Consider the following 25,608-nt stretch of genomic DNA (forward strand, 5'->3'; position numbering starts at 1 on the left):
CATAGGGTTGTTGTGCAGATTAAATGAATGAATCCATTTAAACACATGCTACAGTGCCTGGCACACAGTGAGCATTCAAAAAAAGTTAGCTATTAATATAAAATTATTTTTATCAATGTATTCGTTTAATCATGGATGGAAAACTCCCATGCTTGTGGGCAGTCAGCATAAATGAGTGAACTGGGGGAGCTGAAGCACCAGATCTGAAGGAGAGACTGATGTTAAGGGAAATGTGGGGCCAGCGCTGTGATTTCCATAATCTCCTCTTGGGTAGTGTCACCCCAGGTGTCAGCACGGCTCCTGAAAGAGTGAAGACCTTCTACATTTTCTCCTCACGCTCTTATTTATTCATTTACTTCTCAAAACCCTGACTTTGGGAGCGCCGGCCCTTGCTTAGATCTCGAATTGCGTTTTGTTCTCCGTACCTCTGAGTCCAGTACGGGCCAGGTGGCCGGGCGCCCACTTCACCTTTCCTCCAGGTCCCGCGTACAGCACGTTTCTTTCAATCACAGACCTAAAAGAAGGGCCTCGAAAACTCAGAGTACCCGGGTGCGTCACCCTGCCCACGGTGAAGTGCAAATGAGAGGAGTGACTCTGCAGAGGTGGAATTTGGGGCGTTTGCAGCGCGCGGAGGGGCGGACCCTGACTCACCAGCAGGTGGCGGTCTATCTGTCAGGCCTGCAACGTAACCGACCAAAAACTTGAACGGGATGTTGTTGCCACTGCAAGAGACTAGCGCAGCCGAGTCTCCTCGAGCCAAGCTGTCGGCATCCGCGAAAAAGTGGGGAGAGAAGAGAGCGGACCCCCTGCTGGAGTCACTCAAGGATTCAGACACTACGAGCTTCATTCGGGAAGGCTTCAGAAGGGGTGAGTACCGAGAAGCGCACGGAAAAGGGAGTGTTGTCCTTCTCTTAGGGCATTGTCCTTGGCTTGCACTGACTGGTTTCCGACTCTCTGGGAAGGACAGTTCTGGGAGGGAGCTGCCTGATCAGATGGATGGAGCGCGGGAAAGAAGCCGGGGAAGCTGGTGCCTGCGCGCCAGGCACTCTGCAGCGGGAGGAGCGCGTATTCCCTTCCGCCAGATGGCGCTCTCTGGCTTTCCCTCGGCCTCCCGCTCCAGTCCCGGGAGGCCGCCGCCGCAGCGGCCGCTCTAGCCGACCCGTGCGGGCTCTGTGGTTCCGGGCGGAAGTGAGGCGCCGAGCGGAACGGCCTCTGGTGACATTTTCTCCGGGCGGCGCGGACGAGTGAAGGGACTTGGAGGTGGAGGCTGTGGAGGTGGCGAGATTCGCTTTAGCCTCGGCCGGGCTTTGACCGCGACCCTCAGCTCGCCGCCGGGGCTTGTGCTGAGGAGGAGAAGGCGGCGGTGGCCGTCGCGCCCCGAGTCACCGCGGCCCGTGGAGTCCCGGTCGGGGGGTCGGTGCGTGCCCCGACGGGGCGCGCGGAGCAGGCGAGGAGGTACAGAGCTGCCGCGGAGCGCAGGTGAGTCGGGAAGGTGCGCAGGGCTGGGGCCCGGCTGCGTCCCGGGGAGGGGTCGAGTTGGGTTGGAGGGGTGCGGGCCGCGGGTGTGGGCTCTGCGGCGCCCGGGCTCCGGGGTCGTGACGGGCCCGGCCGGCGGGCGCAGAGTGTTGGCGCCCGGACTTGGCGGGACGCACGGCCCGGGTGGGGGCTCCCGGCAGGAGCGGAATCGCTGGACGCCTTGTTCGTCCGCCCGCTGGTGACCCTCGGGTCCTCCCAACCCGGCCGAGCTGGCGGGCGGAGCTTCCTCTCCCCTTCCCGGGGTCGCGGGTCCCTCTCCCGGGGGGCTGCGAGGAGGCTGGTGTTGCCGCTGCCCACGGGCCGCGCGGGGGAGCGGCTTTTCGGCCCTGGAGTTGTCTTCACGCAACTTTCCGGCGCCCCGGCCCGCGGGAGAAGAGGCGGCGGTAGCCCTGCCAACTCTGCCAGCTCCGCGAGCCGGGATCTAGCGCCGACACCTGTCCCTGCTCCCAGGAGCCCAGGCGGCCTCCCCAGCGCCGTGGCCTAAGAGGAGGGAGAAAAGGCTTCCTTCGGCTGGCGCCGCTAGCCTCTCGGCGCTTCCCCTACCTTCGGTCAGCAGACGCAGCCGGTCGATGGGAGGCATGTGTCAGCCTCCAAAATTGACCTCTTCTGGAGAGTTTGTCAACTTTATGTAGAAAATCGGCGAAGATGTAAACTGACGGGCCCGAAGTTAAAGATCGTTGTCTTCTTTGACTCTTCCCGGGGGTTTTTCACTTCTCCCCAGTAGCACTTTATGCTTTGTAATTTATTTCTTATAGCACCGACCTCAGTTTATGGTTGGGGCCGCAGCCCCCACGAGAAACCGCAGGTCGTTCATTCTCTCTTTTAAGTCCTCCTCTCTGCTGTCGCAGAATAGAGGCTCGCAGGTTGAACGAATGAACCTCTCTCTCTACTTGTTCTTCCAGATCGAACCGCCCGAGCAGTTTATGCTTAATGTGCTTTTCATTTCTTGACTGAGCTTTTGCTTTCTGAATCCATCCACCCAGTAGGATGAAAATCTCACTGATGATGCTTTGTCAAGGTTGGACCTCTTAATTACAAATACATCTGGCAGTTTTGCTTAGGCTATTATTGTGTAGTGTTGTTGGGCACATGCTAACAGTTTGAATCACTCCCTTTCTTCTCCTGGGATATTTTAAGGATGGAGGCTATTAACTTTCTAATGTAGTTTTGCTGATCTAGACAATCTGGATTCCTCCATTAAGAGCATTGCCTTTTGGTTTAACAAGCATTTTTAGAGGCCTACAATTGATAGTTATTTCCTGATGTCCTGAGGAGTCACAACGCTAACCATTTGTTAGTGGGAAGTGTAATATTTTGTGTGTCTAATCTGGCCAATAGGATGCTTAGTTGAGTGCTTTATGCACAGTAGGTGCTCAGTAAATAAAAAATTGAGTTAAATTTTAGTTCAGGAAACTAAGATGGAATTTACTGCAATGACCTATCATGCTTTAAAAAGAATCTTAGTGAAATTTCATGCAGTTCCATTGAGAAATAAAAATATTTTAGCCATTTTTATTTTTTGTTATTTATTTATTTATTTTTTAGAGATTTTATTTATTTATTTGACAGAACAGAAGTAGGCAGAGCAGCAGGCAGAGGGAGACGGAGAAGCAGGCTCTCCACCGAGCAGGGAGCAGGGAGCTGACATGGGGCTCGATCCCAGGACCCTGGGATCATGACCTGAGCAGCCCTTAACTGGCTGAGCCACCCAGGCACCCCTATTTTTAGCCATTTTTAAATCAGAGTGCTTTTCAGTACCACTGTACTCTTAAAACTTCAAACTATACTTATTTTTCATAACATTAACATTTTGTAGATGTAAACTTCAGTATAAGTGTATACAATATGAAAGGCAGAGAGAAATTTCCAGGTAATTATATCTAAAGTATCAGCTAAATGATTTCTTAATGAAAATATTTTTTTCTGACCTCTTTTTGTGAAAAAGAAGTGGAGCTGGAAGCTTTCCCCAGTGCTAGCTTCATATTACGTTCACAGTGTAGTTGTTACGTTACTGATTTAGTTTATATTATTAGTAAATGCATTTATGAAAGTGTTCTAATGCTCTTTGTCTTATACTCTTCGTGATTAACCCAAGATCTGATATTAAAGATAAATTCCTCTTAGATTTTAATTTAATGCAGTTCTCTTGGAACTGAGTGCTCAGTATATGTCCTTCAAAGATTTTATTTTATAAGTGACATTGGTACCTTAAGTACCATACAGTCTACTGTATGACTAGTAACTTCTCCAAGCTTGTGTAACTTGGAAATTTAGTATTCAAGGAGTTGTTTTGCTGGGATCCTAAATCTTTCGGTTTTGTTCTGACGTCTGCGTGAGTAAACTTGATGTATGTGGAATTAGAATGTTTTTTTATTTATTTTATTTATTTTAATTTTTTTTTTTAAAGATTTTATTTATTTGACAGAGACACAGCAAGAGAGGGAACACGAGCAGGGAGAGTGGGGGAGGGAGAAGCAGGCTTCCCCGCGGAGCAGGGAGCCCGATGTGGGGCTCGATCCCAGGACCCTGGGATCATGACCTGAGCCGAAGGCAGACGCTTAACGACTGAGCCACCCAGGCGCCCCTAGAATGGTTTTGTTTTTGTTCTTTCTTTCTTTTTAAAGTTTGGAACAGGTGTATAGTAGAGACCTAAACCCTATGTTTGTAATTTTGGCAAATCATCTTAGACTTCCCTAATTTTCCTGCATGTGATTAGAGATGTGAAAACAAATGTATATTCATGCTTACGTGCTTATGATTGACAGTACTTGAGAAAACCTGTAAAAGATTAAAAATGTGGTACTTTTTTTTTTTTAAAGATTTTATTTATTTGAGAGCCAGTGAGCATGAGCAGGGGGAGGGGCAGAGGGAGAAGCAGACTCCCTGCTGAGCAGGGAGCCTGATGGCTGGATCCTAGGATCTGGACTCTGGGATCATGACCTGAGCCGAAGTAGATACTTAACCGACTGAGCCACCCAGGTGTCCCAAAATAGTGCTACTTTTAAAATTTTATTTTTTTATTTTTTTTTTTAAGATTTTGTTTATTTATTTGAGAGAGAGAGAATGAGAGGGGGGAGGGTCAGAGGGAGAAGCAGACTCCCTGCTAAGCAGGGAGCCCTGTGTGGGACTCAATCCCAGGACTCCAGGATCATGGCCTGAGCCAAAGGCAGTCGCTCAACCAACTGAGCCACCCAGGAGCCCCTAAAATTTTTATTTTTAAGTAAATGTTACACCCAACATGGGGCTCAAACACGATCCTGAGATCGAGTCACATGCCCTATGGATTGAGCCAGTCAGGTGCCCCTCAAAATGTGCTATTAATGTGTTTTCTTTTGAACCATACCAATTATGGGATTCTGTATTATTTTAGGAAAGAATCTGGGCCCAAATAAATTTTCTTGGATAGCTGTAGTGAAAATGAAATAGATATATTAGTAATTGGGGAAGAGCTATTGAAAACTTTGAGAAAACAGAGGACAACACATTTAGGTAGAACCTCTTCTCACAACACTAACTTACTGGTTGCCTACTGTGTGCCACTAGTGCTCTAGTTGCTAGAGATACACTGGTGAGAAGGACTGACAAGGTCCTGATGCTAAAAGAACTTAAACATTTAAATCTGACTTTGAGATGAGTTCCAGGTGGGCCTTCCAGGCTAGGTAACAGCTTACCCAAGGTCATGAGTGTCGATCTTGACTGGTTAAGTGTGGCCAGTGCCTTGAGTTTACAGAGGGGTAGGTTGTGAAGGTACCTTACTCTGCTAAAGTGTTATTTTCTTTCAGGGGAAAAAAGCTAAGGTGGAATATGAAGGAGGTGATAGGCATTCATTCCTTTTGAAAGATTTTCTTCATCCTTATGTTCAGTGAGTAGAACTGTTACTGGTTCAATTTTATTATTATTTTAGAGAGAGCAAGCGAGTGAGCGAATGGAGAGGGGCAGAGGGAGAAGGGGGAGAGAGAATCTTAAGCAGGCTCACTGTGGGGCATGACAGTGACGCTGGGCTCAATCCCAGGACCCTGAGATCATGACCTGAGCCGAAATCAAGAGTTAGACACTCATTTGACTGAGCCACCCAGGTGCCCCACTGATTTTCATTTTTTATTTTGGGTTGATTCTTACTTGTCAGATTGGTAGTTATTTTTCTTTAGTTTTTAAATTCCAGTCTTAAATTTAAATTTGATTGTTGTCATGAAACTTTTCTAAATCCTTTTAAGGTTTATCTTTAATTGTACCTACATTCCTTACTCTTTCAGGGCTCATGGTAGATAGGGGAAATAGTGTTTTCTGATTGTGTGGGCAGCCTCTCAGCACAAGTGGGATTGATGTTCAGTTTTCACACTCAGCCTACAGATCCTTGTAAAAGGAAGGAGCAGGGTGAAACTAAGAAGTATTTTATATTCCTTCTATATTTCTGGGCTAAGGGAGGAAATGTGTGTTGTATATATTATACATATTTTTCATAACATATTAGTAGTAGATGATAATAGTAAACATGGTTTAAAAATAACACAAAATAACCAGCATACTCAGATTTGACGATTGTCTTGTTTAGGATTTGTGGCTTTATAGTGTTCATTTTAAGTTTTGTTTCTGTTCTCTTTCATGTCTTTATTTAAAACAGGGACCTCTGATTCTGTCACTTAATAGCCAAGAGATAGATGGTATAAATTCTAATTTATTAATTTGACTTGATTCAATTTTAAAACTACCTGGATGGTTATTTTCTAGTTAAGATTAATTAAAAGTAGAAACCTACCACAGAACTGACTTATTTGTATGTGGGGGTGCTTATACCTGGTTAAATCAGAAGCCCATTTACTGAGTACTTAGGTGCCAGGTAGGGATGGGTAGAAAGAGAAAAGAAACAATTTCTGCATAAGGTACTCAAATCTAGTGAGCCAGATGTCCTGTAAGCTTCTTTCGTGCCCTAAAATGTGAAGAAAAGTAGGCTATACCAGAAAAAAGTACGGTATGGAAAAGTGTAGTATGGAGTTGTCTTTTCCTTTATAAAATCATTTTATTTTATTTTTTTAAGATTTTATTTATTTATTTGACAGAGAGAGACACAGTTAGAGAGGGAACACAAGCAAGGGAAGTGGGAGAGGGAGAAGCAGGCCTCCTGCTGAGCAGGGAGCCTGATGCGGGGCTCATGACCTGAGCCAAAGGCAGAAGCTTAATGACTGAGCCACCCAGGCGCCCCTAAAATCATTTCAAATAAGGTATTGGAGAATGACATTTTTCTTCCTCCTTGCCCGCCCCTCCCATGACATTTTTCTTAAATAGGTCTCTAAATGTGAAAGAAAATGATTGGAGACTTGAATTTTCTTTTTTGTATTGCCAGTTCATTTATAAAATACTTTCTCCTCTGCCTGGAATTCAAGTCCGTGTATTAGTAAATTAATTTTGATTGTTCGGAGAGCAAGAAAATTAAATCTTTTAAAACTTATAGCAGTCATTCCTAAGACTGTGGATAAACTAGGCTTGTGCTTAGGTAATGTAGAGTTTTAAGTTTTCATTAGCGTGGTAAACATTAGGGAAACAAGATACTGACCAAAGTGTCCAGAAGTTATTTTATACTGAGTTGTCTGGTTTAAAAAAAAAAAAAAAACTTTTATGATGTTCTGAGTCAGCATTTTGCTAGGTGCCTTATAATTAGAGAAAGGTATTGTTGGGGATAGGGAAGTTGGGTGTGGACTAAAACTCTGGGAAAACAGGACTGTTTTCCTGTCTGTATTAAGAACAAAAACCTCATGTGGTTAAGATTTTAAGTGGTATCCTGTCTGCCCTAGTTTTAACCTAGCATAGAAGCATAGTTTATTCTTACATCAGTGCTTTATCATCAAGGGTTTCCCATTACTTTATTACACTACAGTCCATCATATAATTGCTATGTTAGGTTTTTGGCATCATTTATCTTGGGGACCTCAGGTCCTAGCATGTGGTGACCCATCTTTATCCCATCTTTATGTGTACTATATTCTGAGGGAGATAGAAATGGCCAGAGCAGAGATCTTGGAGGAAATCTAGAACCTGTGTTTTAAAGTATCCTTGATTTATACTGATGGTGCTTTTGAGTACTTAGAGGGTCTTACATCAGCCATAGTGCATTCTTTCCTTTTGGTATTTCCTTGGCTCTTGATGCTAGTTTATTCACAGTCTGAGGCTGGGCCAGATACATGTCAGTAGTGGTAGTATCTGCAACATGAAGTGATTTGAGCAGTCATTATCACTCTTGGTCTATTTATAGAGCTTGTATCAGTGGAGAAGAGGTTGGCTGGCAAGCAAGCAAAGCCACTCTCTTCCCGTGGTTGCAATCTCAATTTATATTTCAGTCTGGGTGGGCCAAATCCATTCAGCTGCGTTAATTTTTAGTGTTCCTTTTCTGTACTCCAATCTTTTAGCACTGCAGTTTCTTAGTCAACTTCACTCATGAAGGAAAAAACCCAAGTAACTATTATCACACTGAAAATATTTAGCAATAATTCCTTACTGTCATATGATATTTAGTGTTCAGATTGCTCCATTGTCTCATAAATGTATTTTTATACTTATTCTCACTGAATCAAAAAAGGTCTGTGTATTGTTTGGTAATCTAAAGGTCCCCCCCCCCCCCCCCCCCCCCCCCCCCCCCCCCCCCCCCCCCCCCCCCCCCCCCCCCCGGCAAATTGTTGAAGAAACAGTTTTCCCCATTTGAATTTGTCAGTTACATTCCTATGGTGGTTTTAAACATGTTCCTCTGTCCCCTCGGTCTCTTGTTATTTGGTATTAGGTTTAGAGGCTTGATCAGATTCAGTTTCTATAATGTATATTTTTTTTTTTTTTTAAGATTTTATTTATTTGAAAGCGGGGGGAGCAGGAGTGGGAGAGGGAGAAGCAGGCTCCTCACTGAGCAGGGAGCCTGATGTGAGGCACGATCCTGAGATCATGACCCAAGCCCAAGGCACTTAACCAAGTGAGCCACCCAGGCACCCTTGTAATGTATATTGTTTCTCTCCTTTTTCTTTGAAGGGGCAAAAATATACCTTATCGATGATGTTGAGTAATTGCATCAGGAGGCACATAACATTTGGTTCTCTGTGGTGTTAGCAGCTGTTGATACTCATTGCTGAGCTGCATTACTTAATTACTCCTAATTCCTCACTCTGAATGCCTTTCATCATTCCCAGTTCTGAGGCTTTTATACTGAACCTTGTTTATAGCCTTTTCAACCTCTCCCTTTTGAGAGCTAAGGGGACAGATGAGTTGCTGTGGAGAAGAGGGCTATTTCCGCTACATTGTAATATTATAGGGGGTTTATTTCAGGCCTGATCTTTGGTTTCTGCACTGTTCATATTATCCATGCTACCTACACCTTCTCAGGGGAAAAACTCACCCCAAATCCAACAAATAATCAAAAGAAGTCCTTTGGGAGCAAAATTTGTTTTGAGATATTGGTGCTTACTAAGATAAGAGTACTGTTGTCATTAAAGTAGGTTAGTGGGCACCTGGGTGGCTGAGTTAAGCTTCTGCCGTTGGCTCAGGTCATGACTCCAGGGTCCTGGGATCGAGTCCCTGCATGGGGCTCCTTGCTCAGCGGGAGTCTGCTTCTCCCTCTGCCCCCTCTCCCACTTGTGCTCTCGTGCTCTCTCTCTCAAAAATAAATGAAATCTTAAAAAAAAATAAAAAAAATGAAGTGTGTATATATAAAAATTAGAAAAAAGGTTAATTTTTCTATTTCAAAAGATTTGGCAACATCACTGTTATAGACATAATGGACTCTCTTCCTAGAACTGAACATCTGGGGAGGGGGGCTTTTTGTGACCTTTAGTAAGATAATGCTGCTTTTACCTTATTTGTGTTATGTTGCCTATTAGTTTCATAGTGTCTGATTTTTGCATCTTTATGCATAAGTTCACAACATTTATATACAGTATTCTAACTAAGGAAACAGATTTACTAGGCTATTAGCAGTGGTGTCTGTTTTTGTCTTCCGTTTTTATGTGGAAAGATAAAGGAGAGTTACACTGTCAGAAATCATGTTGACTCTGTGTAATGGAATACGTTTTTATATACAAGTTGATAGTGCTGTTAAGCAAAGAAGGGGTTTCTTTAGTGGTCTTGGTGATTTTTAAAAATGATTCAGTTCATCAGTTTAACAAATATTTATTAAATATTATGTATTAGGGAAAAAGCATTATATATTAGGAACTGTGAATGAACTGAAGATGATTAACATAATCCCTGTTTTCAAAGGAGATTGCAGTATAATGGGGCTGAGGGGGGTGAGTAAAAACATTTGCACAAGTAACTGGTTTCTTTTTATTGCTTTCTTCATAATGTGCTGTTTCCCTCCTCCCCCGTGTTTAAGGTTAACTCTTAATTTCTTGGGCTTAAATTTTCTCGGTGTGTGTGTGTGTGTGTGTTTGCTTTAAAAATCACTCTCATAGCAGTGTATGTGTTATGTGCCACAGTCAGAAAAATCAGGTAATAATTAGTAGGTGCTAATTTTTTGGATGATTATTTATATTGTCATTCTCTCCCACCATTAGATTGTCATACTATCTGTTCTGATACCCAGCTTGTCTGACACTGTAGAGTCACTTTATAATCTTTGACAGTTGCCTACATCAGCAGGAAGTAGGCATACAGAACTGTTTGAAAGCCATTCTAGTTTTATTTTCTTGGGTTGCAATGTGTCTCTTGGTCTCTGTCTTCTGTTCATGTTTATATTTTAAAAAGTAAAACCATGCAAAACTTCAAAACACCTTAACGTGGGCTTTTTTTTTTTTTTTTTAAGTTTTTAGGTGTAGGGTAGGCTAAGTTTGGCAAAGAACTTAGAGAGTGGTTTTAAAGACCCATAATTGATTGTCATGGATTTTGCTTTTTTTTAAATCTTGGTCCCAATTACTAGGAAAGTTACTACTGCTTAAAGTGAGTCAGTAGAATATGCAGGCTATAATCTATTTTATATCTTAACTGTCTTGGAGGCAGAAATTTCTATTCTCTTAGAGTTAAGCTGCATTGTTGGTGGTGGTCTCATGATTTTTCTTTTTTTAAGTTCCATTCATATAAGAAGTGTTTTTACAACAGCGTAGAAGCAGTCCAGTTGCTTTGATTTTTAGTGCTAGGAGAGTGCATCATTTTTTTTTCTTCAATCACCTATGCATTCATTTCTTTAGAGAAAGAGGTAAACATCAGAGTATAAAACCAAGGCCAAAATAACTTTGCAGAATTAGACTGTGTCCAGGAAACCAGTCACAATTCAACTGGATTGGACTTCAACACAGAAATGATTGTGTTCCTCCAAATAATCTTCAATTTTGGAAGCTTACATTCTTTGAATATGTGGAAAGATAAATACACCTTCTTCTGCTGTCAGTTGCTGAGAAAGAACTTTGTTCTCCTGATGGACCAACACTATTTCTTTTTTGCTGCTCTTTTCCCTTCTCCTTTCTTTGGTTTCCCCTTGCCACGAAGCTTCTTTAGACGCAACTGCTCATCCCTGAAGTCCTGGTGCTCGTCTCTATAGAGGCCAAGAAAACATACAGTCCCCATGAGCGCAAAATAAGTGTTGTGATTTGGATACCCGTCATAAGTCTCCTTCCTCTTGGCCAGAGGCTGCTCACTGAACAGTTTCACCACTTTCATGGATTTGGAATCAGTAGGCCTGGCCACTTCACCGAACAGCCGGGCACTCAGACGAGTCATGTGCAAGGCATATTCTGAAAGTGAAGACATTTCTTGAGCAGCAAGGAGCAAGAGTCCCTACTCACGACCTTCCTCTCCCGTGCACTCCTCTCCCGCAAGAATGCATCATTTTTGAATCATAGATTCAGTAATAAATGCATAGTTGAGGGGTGCCTGGCTGGCTCTGTCAGTAGAGCATGTGACTTGATCTCAGGGTTATAAGTTTAGAGCCCCATGTTGGGTATAGCAATTACTTAAAAATAATTTTTTTTTTAATGGAACAGCCTCTTTTTTTTTTTTTTTTTTAGGGGGGAATGGGCAGAGGGAGAGGGGGAGAGAGAACCTTAAGCAGGCTCCTTGTCCAGCGTGGAGCCCCATGTGGGTCTTGATCTTACAACCCTGAGGTCGTGACCTGAGCCGAAATCAAGAGTTGGATGCTTAACCCACTGAGCCACCCAGGTGCCCCCAAAATAAAAAGTCCTTAAAAAAACCCAAAAACAAACACCTGAACAAACACATATAACTGAATATTTAAACTGTAAGCCAGCTAATAATATTTGGATTTCAAAGCTAAACCAATTAAAAAAATAACTAAAATATTTGCTTAGACTGCTGTGAGGCTATTTGGACAGCACTTCCCTTAATAACTCCTTCCCTCCTTTATATGGCATAGTTTTAACTTTTTTTTTAACCATTTTATTTTTATTTATTTGAGAGAGAGAGGGAGAGCCCCAGAGGGAGAAGTAGACTCCCTACTGAGCAGAGAGCCTGATGCGGGGCTTGATCCCAGGACCCTGAGATCATGACCCTGAGCTGAACGCAGATGCTTAACCGACTAAGCCACCCAGGTGTCCCAGCATAGTTTTTACTTTTATTGATTAATTGTACGGTATGCCTTGGGCATGGTTTTAAGTAAGTACAGTATGGAAAAGTATACTGCTTGTGTGGTTTCTGTAAAGTGAATAAAAACAATGGATATTTGGTTTTAGGGAAAGTTATCAGAGTAGCCCTGTTCACTTAAGTGTAAAATGTTGATATATTTTGATTTACACAAATTTTTTTTTTTTTTTAGTTAAAGTTTATTATTATTTTTTTTTTAATAATCTCTACAGCCAGTGTGGGACTTGAACCCATGACTCCAAGATAAAGAGTTGCACCCTCGGGGCACCTGGGTGGCTTAGTCGGTTAAGCGGCTGCCTTTCGCTCAGGTCATAATCCCAGGGTTCTGGGATCAAGCCCCGCGTTGGGCTCCTTGCTCAGTGGAAGCTTGCTTCTCCCTCTCCCTCTGCCTGCTGCTTCCTCTGATTGAGCATGCGCGCTCTCTCTGTCAAATAAAATCTTAAAAAAAAAAAAATGGCACATTCTTCCAGCTGAACCAGCCAGGTGCCCCACAAAACATGTATTCTTGTATAATTGTGGGTGAAACCAAATTATGAAGTGGCTTAGTATTTATTTAAACATTAATAGCTTATATTAATTGAGCCATAGATTTAAACCAGGAAAAAAATGGCATGTTATTTGCATTTCCTGTAGCTGCTATTGAAAAAATATTTGTCACTTAAGCCTTTATCATTATTATATATATCTGAAAGGCATGTGTTAAGCTAATATGATGCATTTGTAGATAAAGTTAGTGCTGAAGTAAAGGGTAACTGCACTTCTGGCAGAGTTCGTCCTTAAAATTTTTAAATGGTTGGGAAATTATTAAAAAATAAGGGATTTTAAAATGCCAATGTTTGAAAAAGCAAAATGTCCTCAAGATTCTATTTTAATGAAACTTATTTTTAAAAAATGATATCAGAGGCCCTAGCAAAATATCTCTTGCTTAATAAATACTGAATATAAATATATGTTGTTCAACAAATATTAAGTGTCTGGTAGGTTTTGGGTATTTTTCTAGATGCTGCAGATACAATAATCAGTGGGACAAATCCCCTGCCCTCTTGTATCTCATATTCTATGAAGCAGACAGACAATAAACTGTAAACACAAATGAGCAAGGTAATTTTAGTCTCCTTTTAAAAAACAGAATAATGGGATATGGGTGAGAGAGGAGGTGTTTTAGTATATTTAAGGAAGGCCTTTTAAAGGTGAGTTTGAATTGAGATCTGAAATATAAGAGCGAGCCAACTTTCAAAAAAGAGCAACAGGGAGTGCTTTCCTGGTAGTGGGAACAGCAAGTGCAAAATCCCCTGAATCAGAAAAGATCTTAGCATGTTGAAGAATTTGGAGCCTAATGAAGCAAAATGATGCTGAGGTGAGACTTGAGCAATATATGCCTTATAGGCCTTACTGTTGAAACTAGGTCTAAGCAAGGAGCAGTCTTGTTTACCTTCTTTGGTGTGCAGTGTAGATGTGCCTTGATTCACACAGAAGAGATATTCTTGTATATTTATGGGCAAAACCCAAATTTTGAATATCAAACCTCAAATACATTAGGAAAGCTTATTTTAAAGGAGTCTATATGAAAGCCTTATCTTTAAAGTGTATAACCTAAATGATCTTTTGTAAAGATCCAGATGTTCAGAACTTCATTTTGGTTAAAGGAGGCTACTTGTGTAGCACAATCTAGTCTTAGGTTAAGAAGCAGGTTGGAAATTCAGAAAGTGTTCTAAATATATCTATCTAAATCTATCTAAATATATCTTGGCCATTGACCTATATATTCTTTTCTTAGAAATGAGGATTATATATTTCAGGTTAACTATGAGCAATAATTAATAAAAATAATTATAATGTTCTGGAAACCTAAATGGAATTGTTTAGGTAGTTGTCAGTGCAGATAGACCACTTATTGTGTGTATCTTTTTAAATTATAGCTTTTTTTTTTAAAGATTTTATTTATTTATTTGACATAGAGAACAAGTAGGCAGAGAGGCAGGCAGAGGGAGAGGGAGAAGCAGGCTCCCTGCTGAGCAGGGAGCCTGATGCAGGACTCCATCCCAGGACCGTGGGATCATGACCTGAGCCGAAGGCAGCTGCTTAACCTGCTGAGCCACCCAGGTGCCCTTTAAATTATAGCTTTAAAAAAAGCCTACAAATAGGCAATAAAATAGCCATCAGTTCTTAAAAATGGTGACTAAAGGCTTTTCAGTTGAAATCGCCTATATCTTTTTTTGCTTTTTAAAATATTCCTTGAGGGGTGCCTGGGTGGCTCAGTCAGTTGGGCATCCAACTCGTGATTTTGGCTCAGGTCATGATCTAATCTCCTGGGCGGTGAGATCGAGCCCTCAGTTGGGCTTTGCACTCAGCAGGGAGTCTGCTTGGTATTCTCTCCCTCTACTCGTGCATGCTCTCTCTCTCCCTCTCTCTCTCTCTCTCTCTCTCTCTCTCTCTCACACACACACACACACACACACACACAGATAAATCTTTATTTATTTATTTATTTTAAAGATTTTATTTTTTACTTGAGAGAGCCAGAGAGAGAGAGCACGAGCAGGGTGAGGGGCAGGGGGAGAAGCAGACTCCCCACTGAGCGCACAGCCCAGTGTGGGGCTCGATCCTGGGGTTCTGGGATCATGACCTGAGACGAAGCAGACCCTTAACCAACTGAGCCACCCAGGTGCCCCAATAAATAAATCTTTAAAAATAAAATAACCCTTGAAAGTTTTTGAAACATTGAGGTCTTGGCTAATTCATGGTTGAGTTTTATGCTGTATCTAAAATTGGCAGTAGTCATCAGTAATAGTGCTTACAGGCACTAGTTTTCTAATGGTGAGAAGCAAAGGCCAGAGCAGTGCAGATTGCTCTCATGTTGACTTTTCAGTGAAGTCCGCAAGTAAATCCGTTAGCTGTGCTGGTTTTCTGTTAGCAGCAATGACTGTAATATGTGTATATTGTAGCATCCCATGCATTTTTTAAAAAGCAAGAATGAGATGTAATAGGTTCATTTAACTTTGATTTTGATAAGTCCAGTGTGCAGCTGGCCTCTAACCTAGTTGGAGCCGGGAACTCATTTGATATCCGGGCACTCTTTTTCTGTTTGTATACTGGCTTCTACTGTCTACTGCTTTTCTTTGTGGGCTTCATTTTCAGTCAGGCGTTTCTCTCATGAGAGCACAGTTGACTTTCCAGCAGCTCCAAGCTTACAATTTCCTCAGCATTTAAGAAAAATGAATAGACTTTATATTTTAGAGCAGTTTTAGGTTTGCTGAGAAATGGAGAGGAAGTTCCTATATACCTCCTCTTCGGTTTCCCTGTTATTAACGCCTTGCATTAATTTGGTACATTTGTTAACAATTATGAGCTAATATTGATACATTACAAAGTCCAAGTTTATATTAGGTCTCACTTTTTGTGTTGAAAAATAGAGATACCATACCACGGAATAACAGTTCTGTGGATTTTGACAGATGTCTCATGCCTGTCTATCATTATGGTATCCGACAGAGTAGTTTCACTGCCTTAGAGATCTCCTTTGCTTCACCTGTCATTCCTCCCCCTTCTCCATTTCTCCTTGGCAACCATGGTTTTTGTTTGTTTTTTTTTTTTTGACTTTATTTATTTTAATAGACTTTATTTCTCTTTTTTAGTAGTTTATTTAGAGCAAAATCGAACAGAAGGTACAGAGATTTTTCCATATGCCCCTTGCTCTCACACATGCATAGTCTGCCCCATTATCAACAACCCCCATCACAGTGTACGTTTCTAACAACTGAGGAACCTGCATTGACACATCGTCACCCAGAATCCATAGTTAACATTAGAGCTCACTCTTGGAGTTGTACAATTTTTGGGTTTGGACAAATTTATAATGTATATCCACCACTGTAATATTATACAGAGTAGTTTCATGCCCTAAAAATCCTCTCTGCTCCACCTGTTCATCTTTCCCTCCTCTAGACCTCTGGCAACCACTGATCTTTTTACTGTCTCCATAGTTTTGCCTTTTCAAAAATGTCATATAGTTTGAGTAATAGAGTATGTAGCCTTTCCTATTGGCTTCTTTTACTTAGTAATATGCATTTAAGTTTTTTCCATGTCTTTTCATGGCTTAATGGCTCATTTCTTTTTTTTGTTAGAGAGATTTATTTTACAGAGTGAGAAAGCAGGCACAGGTAGGGGGAGGGGCAGAGGGAAAGGGAGAGAATCTCAAACAGATGCCCTGCTGAGCTTGGATCTCGAGATGAGGGGCTCAGTCTCACCACGCTGAGGTCACAACCTGAGCCAAAATCAAGAGTCAGATTGGACCCTTAACCAACTGGGCTGCACGGGTGCCCCATAGCTCATTTCTTTTTAGCACTGAATAATATTCCATTGTCTGGATGTACAACAGTTTGCTTGAATGGTTACCTGCTGAAGGACATCTTGGTGGCTTCCAGTTTTTGGCTGTATATCCTTTAGCGCTTTTGACTGAAATCACAATATTGAAAGCACTCTTTTTCTTGACTTTATTACTGTTATCAATAACAAATATTTATGTCTCCCCCCCCAGTGGTGTAAGAATTTATTACTAGTTTTTCAAAAGATGCCAAGTGTTAGAAGAAATTTTTCTCCTAGGCTAGGACAAGAACAGGTCTGTTTTAAAAACAATAAAATGCAAATTAAATGTTTCTCTTTTGTTAATCTAGCATTCAATGGTTTACAAAATATTTTCTCACACATTAGTGAAATTAATACTCAAAATAACATTCTGAAGGGGGGGTGCCTGGGTGGCTCAGTTGGTTACGTGTCTGACTCTTGGTTTTTGGCTCAGGTCATGATCTCAGGGTGTGAGATTGAGCCCCATGTCTGGCTCCGTGCTCAACAGGGAGTCTGCTTGAGACTCTCTTTCCCTTTCCCTCTGCCTCCCGCCCCCGAAAAATAAATCTTAAAAATAACATTCTGAGGTTAGTACTGTGTCATTTTCTAGCTGGAAAATAGGCTCAGAGAAGTTACATGACTTGTCCAAAGTCATACAGTTGCTAGATAAAAACTAAAGTCCTTTTACTGTAAATCTTGTGGGTTTTGCATGGCACTTTGCTCTCCCTTTACTTTATCCTAACATGTTTAAGTGTTTCAAAATCTGCAGATTCTCTGTATAAACTCCTCTGTATAATCATGATTTGTTTCTCTAAGTCCAAAGCCCTTACACTTTGGTTTAACAAAACTACCACCTAATTATTTATGAAAAAATAGGATTGAGGATTATCAATAGCAAATATTTATTGAGCAGCTCCTTATTTTAAGGTATGGTGCTAGGTGGGATATACTGTGGAGTGATGAGTGGTAAAGAACTTGCTTCTGTGAAAATCCCAACTCCAGTATTGACTTTGTGCAAATTCCTTAACTTTACCCCATCTGTAAAATAGGGTGATAGTATCTGCCTTATAGAGTTGTTGGGGGTGGGTTATACATTTAAATGCTTAGCTGATTTTCTGGAGACTAAAGAGTGCTTTATTTTAAATATTTTTACTTATTTATTTGACAGAGTGAGAGGGAGAGCAAAGCAGAGGGAGAGGGAGAAGCAGGCTCTCTGCTGACAGGGAGCCCGATGTGGGGCTTGATCCCGGAACCCCGGGTTCATGACCAGGGCCACCCAGGCTCCCTTATTTTATTTTATTTTTTAAAAGATTTATTTGTGAGAGAGTGGGAGTGTGTGCGCACCCATACAAGCGGGGGGAGGGGCAGAGAGATAAGCAGACTCCCCGCTGAACGTGGGGCTCGACCCCAGGACCCTGAGATCATGACCTGAGTCGAAGCCAGAAGCTTACCTGACTGAGCCACTCAGACACCCCAAGAGTGCTTGATTTTAATGTTATTATTTATATGTATATAAACAGATGTAGTGTATCCTTGGGCATCAAACAGTTCTATGCAATCATGCCAAAGGCTGGATTATTTGCAGTTATTTTTACTAAAATGTAAGATTAGCACTAAAATAACTACTAAAACAACTGCTCGTCTTTCCTATATACATGCTATTTATTGAGAAGTGTCTAAATAGTGTGTTGAGCAATACATGTCTATGATGCTTTAGACTTTTTAAAGCATTCTTACATTGTTTCTCTTAACCTGCAAAATCTGTATTTCCATTCCCTACTCAACTTTTTAAGTTTTACAGATAAGGAACTGAAGAACAAAGGGAGAGACTCATCTTAGGTTACATAGTTAGTAGCAGAGCTAAGGTTAGAACCCAAGTTTCTGACTCCTACCTAAATTATTTTTTTCTTTCTCTACTTTGCTGCCTTTCTTTTTCATGTCATTACTTTTACGTAAAGTGAGAGTCAGGTGCAGACAAATAGAGACAATGGTAACTGATTCTCAAAGATTTGAATTTTTCTTTTTTTTAAAAATATTTTATTTAAGTATTGGAGAAAATGAACAAGCAGGGAGAGTGGCAGGGAGAGGGAGAAGCAGGCTCCCTGCTGATAGAGAGCCCAATGCAGGGCTCTATTCCAGGACCCTGGGATCATGACCTGAGCCGAAGGCAGATGCTTAACCAACTGAGCCACCAGGCGCCCCAGTATTTGAATTATTTTTCTAATTCGTTGTTTTATTTGGTCTTAGGAATGCCAAGAATACTTTAATGTTATTGGCAGGAAAATCCATCCCCAATCTCTGCTGAGTTTTAGACCTGAATATTAAATACTTAGTGCTTCTCCCACATTTCTTTGTATGTCTCAAAGGCACTTGAAAATCCCTAAGCCTAAAACCAAACTCTTGATGTCCTTTTCCCCTCCATTCATTATACAGGTCCTTTCATGTTCCCTTAGTGATTGGTTCTATTGTCAGACTAGTTGCAGAATCCAGAAACCAGAGACTTGTTCTTGACACCTGCCTTTCTCACTCCGCATATGTGCTCTATGGTCTCGTCTGCATCCACATCTCTCTGTTGCCAGTACCATCAGTCTAGAGCTACTGTAATTTTTTGCCTTGCCTTCGAATTGTTCTGTTGACATTTATTTGTCTTCTTTTCCATCCTGTCCCTGCTATGCTGCCAAAGTGCTCTTTTTGAAGTACAAATCAGCTTAAATCTATATCTCCTTCCTCTCTTTTAAAACAGTGGGTTCCTATTTACTTTTCAAGGAAGCCTTCCTACATCTTTTAGGCTATGTTACATTCCTCTTCCTTTTCTCTTTTTATGGTGCCAGTATATCTTCTCTCTGTAATACTTACTATAGTAGTAAATTTTATATTTATTTGTGTGATTATTCAACTGTGTGGTTGTTCAGTTGTCTCTTCCTTAGACTGTAAGTACTGTTAAGAAGGTACTATATATTTCCTAGTGCCTGGCACGGTAGCTGACACTAGGTACTCAATAAATATGTGCTGAATACATGAATGTATCCAGATAACATTGTAGAGAAGTGACATGTTAGTTCTGTGAGGGCCTTGAAGTGAAGAAGAGAATAGAAAGGCTAAAAAAATACTGTTTCTTGAAATTTGACTCTGTGGTTGTTATGTATTAGGTACTTTGAATGTGTTACTCATTTCATCTTAACAAGGACTGAAGTTTCATAAACAAGGAAATTGAGGCTTAGAGGACATTAATAATTTGTCAGTGGACACATAGCACTTCAAATTCCCTTTTCTAGTGTCAGGACTGGTGTTTTTATGAACTTTTTCTTTTTTTTTTTAAAGATTTTATTTATTTGACAGAGACACAGCAAGAGAGGGAACACAAGCAGGGGGAGTGGGAGAGGGAGAAGCCGGCTCCCCGCTGAGCAGGGAGCCTGATGCAGGGCTCGATCCCAGGACTCCGGGATCATGACCTGAGCTGAAGGCATACGCTTAATGACTGAGCCACCCAGGCACCCCTCCACTATGATTATTATAATAGCCCAGGCAGTGGGTCATGGTAGCTTCAACCAGGCAGTAGAGAAATGAAAATACTTGTAGGATGTATTGGATGGCCAAGTTGATAGGACTTGGTGATGGAATGGGATTTTGGGGTATGTTTTTGGATTTGGTAATGAGACAGAGTTAATTGTACATTAATTGCTTGCTAGAGGAGAGGCAAGTTTGGGTATTTTTTTTAACATAAATTTGCAGTATCTTTGAGATAATTTAAATAGAATGTCAAGGATGCAATTGATCATCAGGATTTGGGGATCTTTGGAAGAGCCCTTTGGGCTAAAGGTGTGAATTTGGGAGTTAAGGGTGTGGATGATACCACTTAGAAGTACAATAAGAGAAAGGAGGGCCTAAGACTGGGCCATGAAAAACTAAATTTGGAGCTTCTGGGTTGTTGAACACTAGGAAGTTGGGGAGAGTGGCATGCCCGGAGAGGGCATGGAAGCTCCACATACTTTCCCTATGTGTCTCTTCATCTGGCTGTTGCTTCATATCCTTTAACAAACTGGTAAATGTCTATTAGTCCACCAAGATGACCTGGTGGAAGCTCCTCAGACGGGGGTTATTAAAGCAGCAACTTTGGACATGATACACCCAGGGCCCTTTCCCACAGATAATCCATTGTTGAAGTTGAAGAACATCACTCTTAACACCTCACGTTGGAAGTGTTCCTCATCAAGCCAGATGACAGACGATGGAATATTTGGTTGAACAGATGATGGAATATTTGGCTTCTCTCAGTGGCCTTCCCATTTCTAATGACGTGGTACTTAAATGATCTTATGTGGGCTGAGAATTCAGTGGGATGAAACATGGCAGTTTAAATGGGGAAAAAATTCTTAAAAAACATAATTTAGAGAGATGAGAATAAGTCAGTAAAGGAGATATAAGTTGGTTGAATTGGAGAGGAAGGAGGAAAAACCAGAGTAGTGTGATGGTGTAGAAGTCAATGGAAAGGGATTTTCAAGGAGGGAATGGTCACCAGCATCAGATACTGCAGAGAGGTAAGGAATGAAGACTAAAAATGTCTCTTGGATTTAGTGACTTGAAATAAAGGTAGTTTTAGCAAACTTTAGGTGGAATGATGGGAACAGAGATTGGATTACATTGGGTTAAGCAGTGGAAGATAAGGAATTAGGGATGCTGATAGATCCTAAAGTTTGATAGTTGAAGTGAAAGAACAAGAAAGGTGTGCTTTTGGGAGTGCTTGAGTGGCTCAGTCAGTTAAGCGTCCGTCTTGGTTTTGGCTCAGGTCATGATTTCAGGGTTGTGAGGTTGAGCCATGCATGGACTCTGTGCTCAGCGGGGAGTCTGCTTTAGGTTCTCTCTGCCCCTCACCCTGCTCATGCTCTCTCTCTCTCAAAAATAAATAAAATCTTAAAAAAAAGAGAAGTGTGTTTTTGTGTTTTTTAAAGGTGAGACTTGGACATATGTTTCAAACTTTTTGTTCTCTTGACAGTCTTTGCAGAGCAGAAATTTTTAATTCAAATAAAGTCTTTTTTATGGGTTGTGTTTTTGGTATCATATTTAGCAATTCATTGTCAAACCGAAGTTCACCTGAATTTTCTCTTGGTTCCCCACTAGAAGTTTTATAGTTTTGCATTTTACATTTATGTCTCATCCATTTTTGAGTTAATTTTTGTGAAAGGTGTAAGGTCTGTGTCTAGACGATTTTTTTTTCATGTGACTGTCCAATTGTTCCAGTACAATTTGGTTAATAGACTTTATACACTGAATTGCTTTTCTTGTTCTTTTGTCAATGGTCAGTTAAATGTGTTTGCATGGATCTATTTCTGGGCTCACTATATTCTGTTCCATTGATCTGTGTTACCCGTTCTTTGGCTAATACTACACTGTCTTGATTAGCTTTTATAGTTAAGTCTTGAAGTTGGGTAATGTCAGTCCTTCAGTCTTCGGTATTGTGTTGACTATTCTGAATCTTTTGCCTTTCCATATAAACTTTAGGATCTATATGTCAATATGTGCAAGATAGCTTGGGGATTTGATTGGGAATACACTGAATCATTAGATCAGGTTGGGAAAAATTAATGTCTCAACAATAATGAGCCTTCCACTACATGAATATAGACTATTCCCCCATTTGTTTATAACATCTTGAAGGTTAAGAATAGACAACGTTGATCTGTGGTGATAAAGTCTGAAAAATGGTTACTTTTGGGAGAGGGCAGGTAATGATTAGAGATGGCATGGGGGAGGCTTCTGGAATTTGGGGAATGCTCTGTATCTGTGTGGTCATTATATGGGTATGTTCATTTTGTAAAAATTATCAAATTATATATTTAACAATGTGTGTACTTCTCTTTGGTAATATTTTCAATATTTTTTAAAAAAAAAACCTTAGAGTCTGACTATTTTGATTAAAGAGCAGAAAACTTGTATCCAAATTTGTATTTTAGTGGTCCAACACCTACTTAGTAGCTTTGAAATTTTGTGGGTATAGTTTTTGGGGGGAGGGAAGTAGGTAAGGAATTTAAATATTGAGGCTAAGAGCAGACTCATATTAAAGGTTTTGGTGTTCCTTCTAGTTGTTTTTATGTTAGGTTTTTGGTCATAGGTATAGACAGAATTTTTTCTTAGTATCAATTTTAGACAAAATGAAAAACCAAGGTAGACTAAATCTTGAGAAAAAATCTATGTTATAAATTGTATTTGAAACAGTGTTCTCCCAGGGGTGGTTTGTGTAAGCCCTATCACTTGGTATTTGACACTAGATTAGATAAAACAGTAGAAGGTTTCCTGTTTGGAAAAATCCTACTTTATTGCAAGGAAATAGGATCACTTGTAAGGATTTTTTTTAACTGAAATTTTTGTGACAGAGGAAATATTATCTCTTCTACTCTAATGGTCAGAAGCATTGTTATTTTGTCATTAAAACATTGATCCTCTTTAAAGTTGCTTTTGGGGGGGTCGGGGTGGCTCAGTTGTTAAGCTCTGTCTTTGGCTCAGGTCATGACCCCAGGGTCCTGGGATCAAGCCCTGCATCCGGCTCCCTGCTCCACAGGAAGCCTGCTTCTCCCTCTCCCACTCCCCTGCTGTGTTCCCTCTCTCACTGTGTCTCTTTCTGTTAAATAAATAAAATCTTAAAAAAAAAAAAAAGGTAGGGACGCCTGGGTGGTTCAGTTCGTTAAGCGGCTTCCTTCGGCCCGGGTCATGATCCCAGGGTCCTGGGATCGAGTCCCACATCAGGCTCCTTGCTCAGCAGGGAGCCTGCTTCTCCCTCTCTCTGCTTCTGCTTATGCTCTGTCAAATAAATAAAATCTTTAAAAAAAAAAGTAGCTTTTTTGTCTAAATAGAAAGCCGTATTTAATGCATTGTTTTGTATAAGAGCAATGTTGGAATTCGTGAATTATCTAATACTGTGGCTTGTACATGTGGAGAAGCAGTGTAAGTTAATGGGTTCGTATAGATTGTTTGAAGCATTAGCTGCTTATATTTCTTACAGATCTAGGGTGGTGATATGAAATAAACAGATGTAAGAGTGCTTACAATTAAAATGCCCGATTTTACATGACTGTAGAGGAAAATTGTACCTAGAAGCAGTTTCACTTAATGGGCTGTGCTGGTGTCAACTTGTGGTTTCAACGGAAAAGTGCCTGTAGCAACAGTAAACTTCTAACAGCAAATGACTTCAGTTTGCATTTGTCACATTAGGAAGGACAATACAGTTTCAGTTTATTCATTCATTTTGTCATTATAATGGTGTAAAAGGATGGTTAGTTGCTCATTAGGAGTAAAATTGAACAGCATAAAAGGCAAGCCTTTCTTAATGTTGAGTGCTTAATGATTTTATATATACTGCTATGTCAAAACTCTCAGGAGGGTTTCCTGTAGTGGTTGGCCTTAGATAAGACCCCATCAATCATGGTCCATTCTCACAATGCTAGTTCATAGGAAGTTGTTAAACATCTCAGACTATATTGTGAGAAGGAAGACTTTCTTCTGTGTGTTTTATTGATACTTTCATATCTTTTTTTTTTCCTCCAAGGATAATTGTTTTACCATTAGTTTATACACTAAAGCAACAGATTCACATTTAAAAAAATTCTGTTTAGAATTTCTTCTCTGTTAATTTTATGCTTTCTCCCTGGATTAGCTTATATATTCATCTAGCACCTCTATTTACATTGATAATGTCCAAATCTGTATTTCTGTATTTTTTTCTTCGAGACCTATGTTCCTAAGTATTATGTAGTTCAAATTAAAGTTGCTTATTTCTCTTTTTACTTTTCCATTAGTTCACATCCTTTTTTTGTTTTTGTTTTTGTTTTAAAGAGAGGGAGAGAGTAAAAAGGGGGGAGGGTTGGGGTAGAGGGAGAAAGAGAACCTTCAGCAGACTCCATGTCCAGCACAGAGCCGGACATGGGGCTCAGTCTCACAACCGTGAAATCATGACCTGAGCCGAATTGGACACATAACTCACTGAGCACCCAGGCGCCCTCCAGTAGTCCACATCTTAATTTGGGGTTACCCTGTACCCAGTTGTAAATGCCAGCAACCACCCAGGAGTGGGGTGTTCCATACTGTCATATGGGTTGAATTGGTTGATAATGTTCAAGTCTTCTAAATTCTTCTTGACTTTCTGTCTTGTTTTATCTGTTTACAGTGAGGGCTAGAAATCTGCAACTATTGGTGTTGAATTCTCTCCTTTTCATTTTGTTAGCTTTTGCTTCATATATTTTGATTTTCATATTTTCCTGATATATTAACCTTTGTATCATTATGAAATGTCCTTTTTTGTCTCTAGTAATATTTCTTGTCTTAAAGTCTATTTTATCTGATGTTGATATAAACATTTTAGCTCTCCTATGGTTGCTCTTTGCATAATATATCTTTTTCCATTTTCTGTTAACCTATTGTATCTTTGAACCTAAGGTATGTTTTTTAGACTGCATACAGTTGGATCTTTTGTTGTTGTTGTTTCGTGTTTTTACAATTGGATCTTTTGGAGCCCAAGGCGGGGCTTGATCCCAGGACCCCGAGATCATGACCGGAGCTGACGGCAGATGCTTAGCGACTGAGCTACCCAGGCGCCCCTACAATTGGATCTTTTTTTATCCATTCTGACAATATTTTGCTATTTGGTTAGAGTATTTAGCCATTTATATTTAATACAATTATTAATATGGTTGGGTTTACATTTGCCATTTTATTTTTTAATGTCTCATTTGTTGTTCCTGTGTACCTTCTTTACTGTCTTTTTTTGGGGGGGGGTTTAACTGTATTTTTTGAGGTTTTTCTTTTTTCTTTTTTTTTAAGGTTGCTCTAGGGATTGATTATATCTGTATCTTCATTTATCAGTCTTCTTCAAATTAATATTTACTTAATTTCAGTAAAATATAGAAACATTGTACCAGTAGAGAGGAGCTCCATCTTCTCTCTCCTTTTTATAGTATTACTTTTATATATGTGACATCTCTGTGTGTTATAAATCTCAGTGTTATAATTATTGCTTTTTGCAACCATTTATTTTTTTAAAAGAAGGTAAGAGAAGAAGTAATCATTTATAGGGTCTTTTATGTTAACATACATATTTACCACTTTTTGTTGTCTGCATTTCATTTTGTGGATTTGAGTCACAAATTCTTTCCTTTTAGCCTAAAGAATTTC

The 25,608-nt window shown here is 40.5% G+C and overlaps 2 protein-coding genes across 5 annotated transcripts in view; one reads left to right on the forward strand and one right to left on the reverse strand.

The window, feature by feature from the left end:
- Positions 1-741: 741 nt before the first annotated feature.
- The window catches only part of C14H18orf25 (chromosome 14 C18orf25 homolog), an 82,092-nt gene continuing 57,225 nt past the window's right edge, over positions 742-25,608 (forward strand). For 2 of the 4 annotated variants that reach the window (XM_027575820.2, XM_027575822.2), the window contains exon 1: positions 1,197-1,479. The gene's annotated coding sequence lies outside the window, so the exon portion shown is untranslated. Of the gene's footprint in view, positions 868-1,196; positions 1,480-25,608 lie in introns of those variants that run through there. The other 2 variants (XM_027575821.2, XM_027575823.2) reach the window with 2 other exon arrangements.
- Positions 10,900-11,288, reverse strand: LOC113912541 (28S ribosomal protein S33, mitochondrial-like). Its single transcript, XM_035723906.1, has one exon. The coding sequence runs from the start codon at positions 11,251-11,253 to the stop codon at positions 10,933-10,935; it is 321 nt and encodes a 106-aa protein (XP_035579799.1). The 5' UTR covers positions 11,254-11,288; the 3' UTR covers positions 10,900-10,932.

The sequence above is a fragment of the Zalophus californianus genome, chromosome 14 (assembly GCF_009762305.2).
Source record: "Zalophus californianus isolate mZalCal1 chromosome 14, mZalCal1.pri.v2, whole genome shotgun sequence".
NCBI lineage: Eukaryota > Metazoa > Chordata > Mammalia > Carnivora > Otariidae > Zalophus > Zalophus californianus.

Coding starts and splice junctions, on each gene's coding strand:
- LOC113912541 (XM_035723906.1), bottom strand. CDS start 11,253: ATGTCTTCACTTTCAGAATATGCCTTGCACATGACTCGTCTGAGTGCC.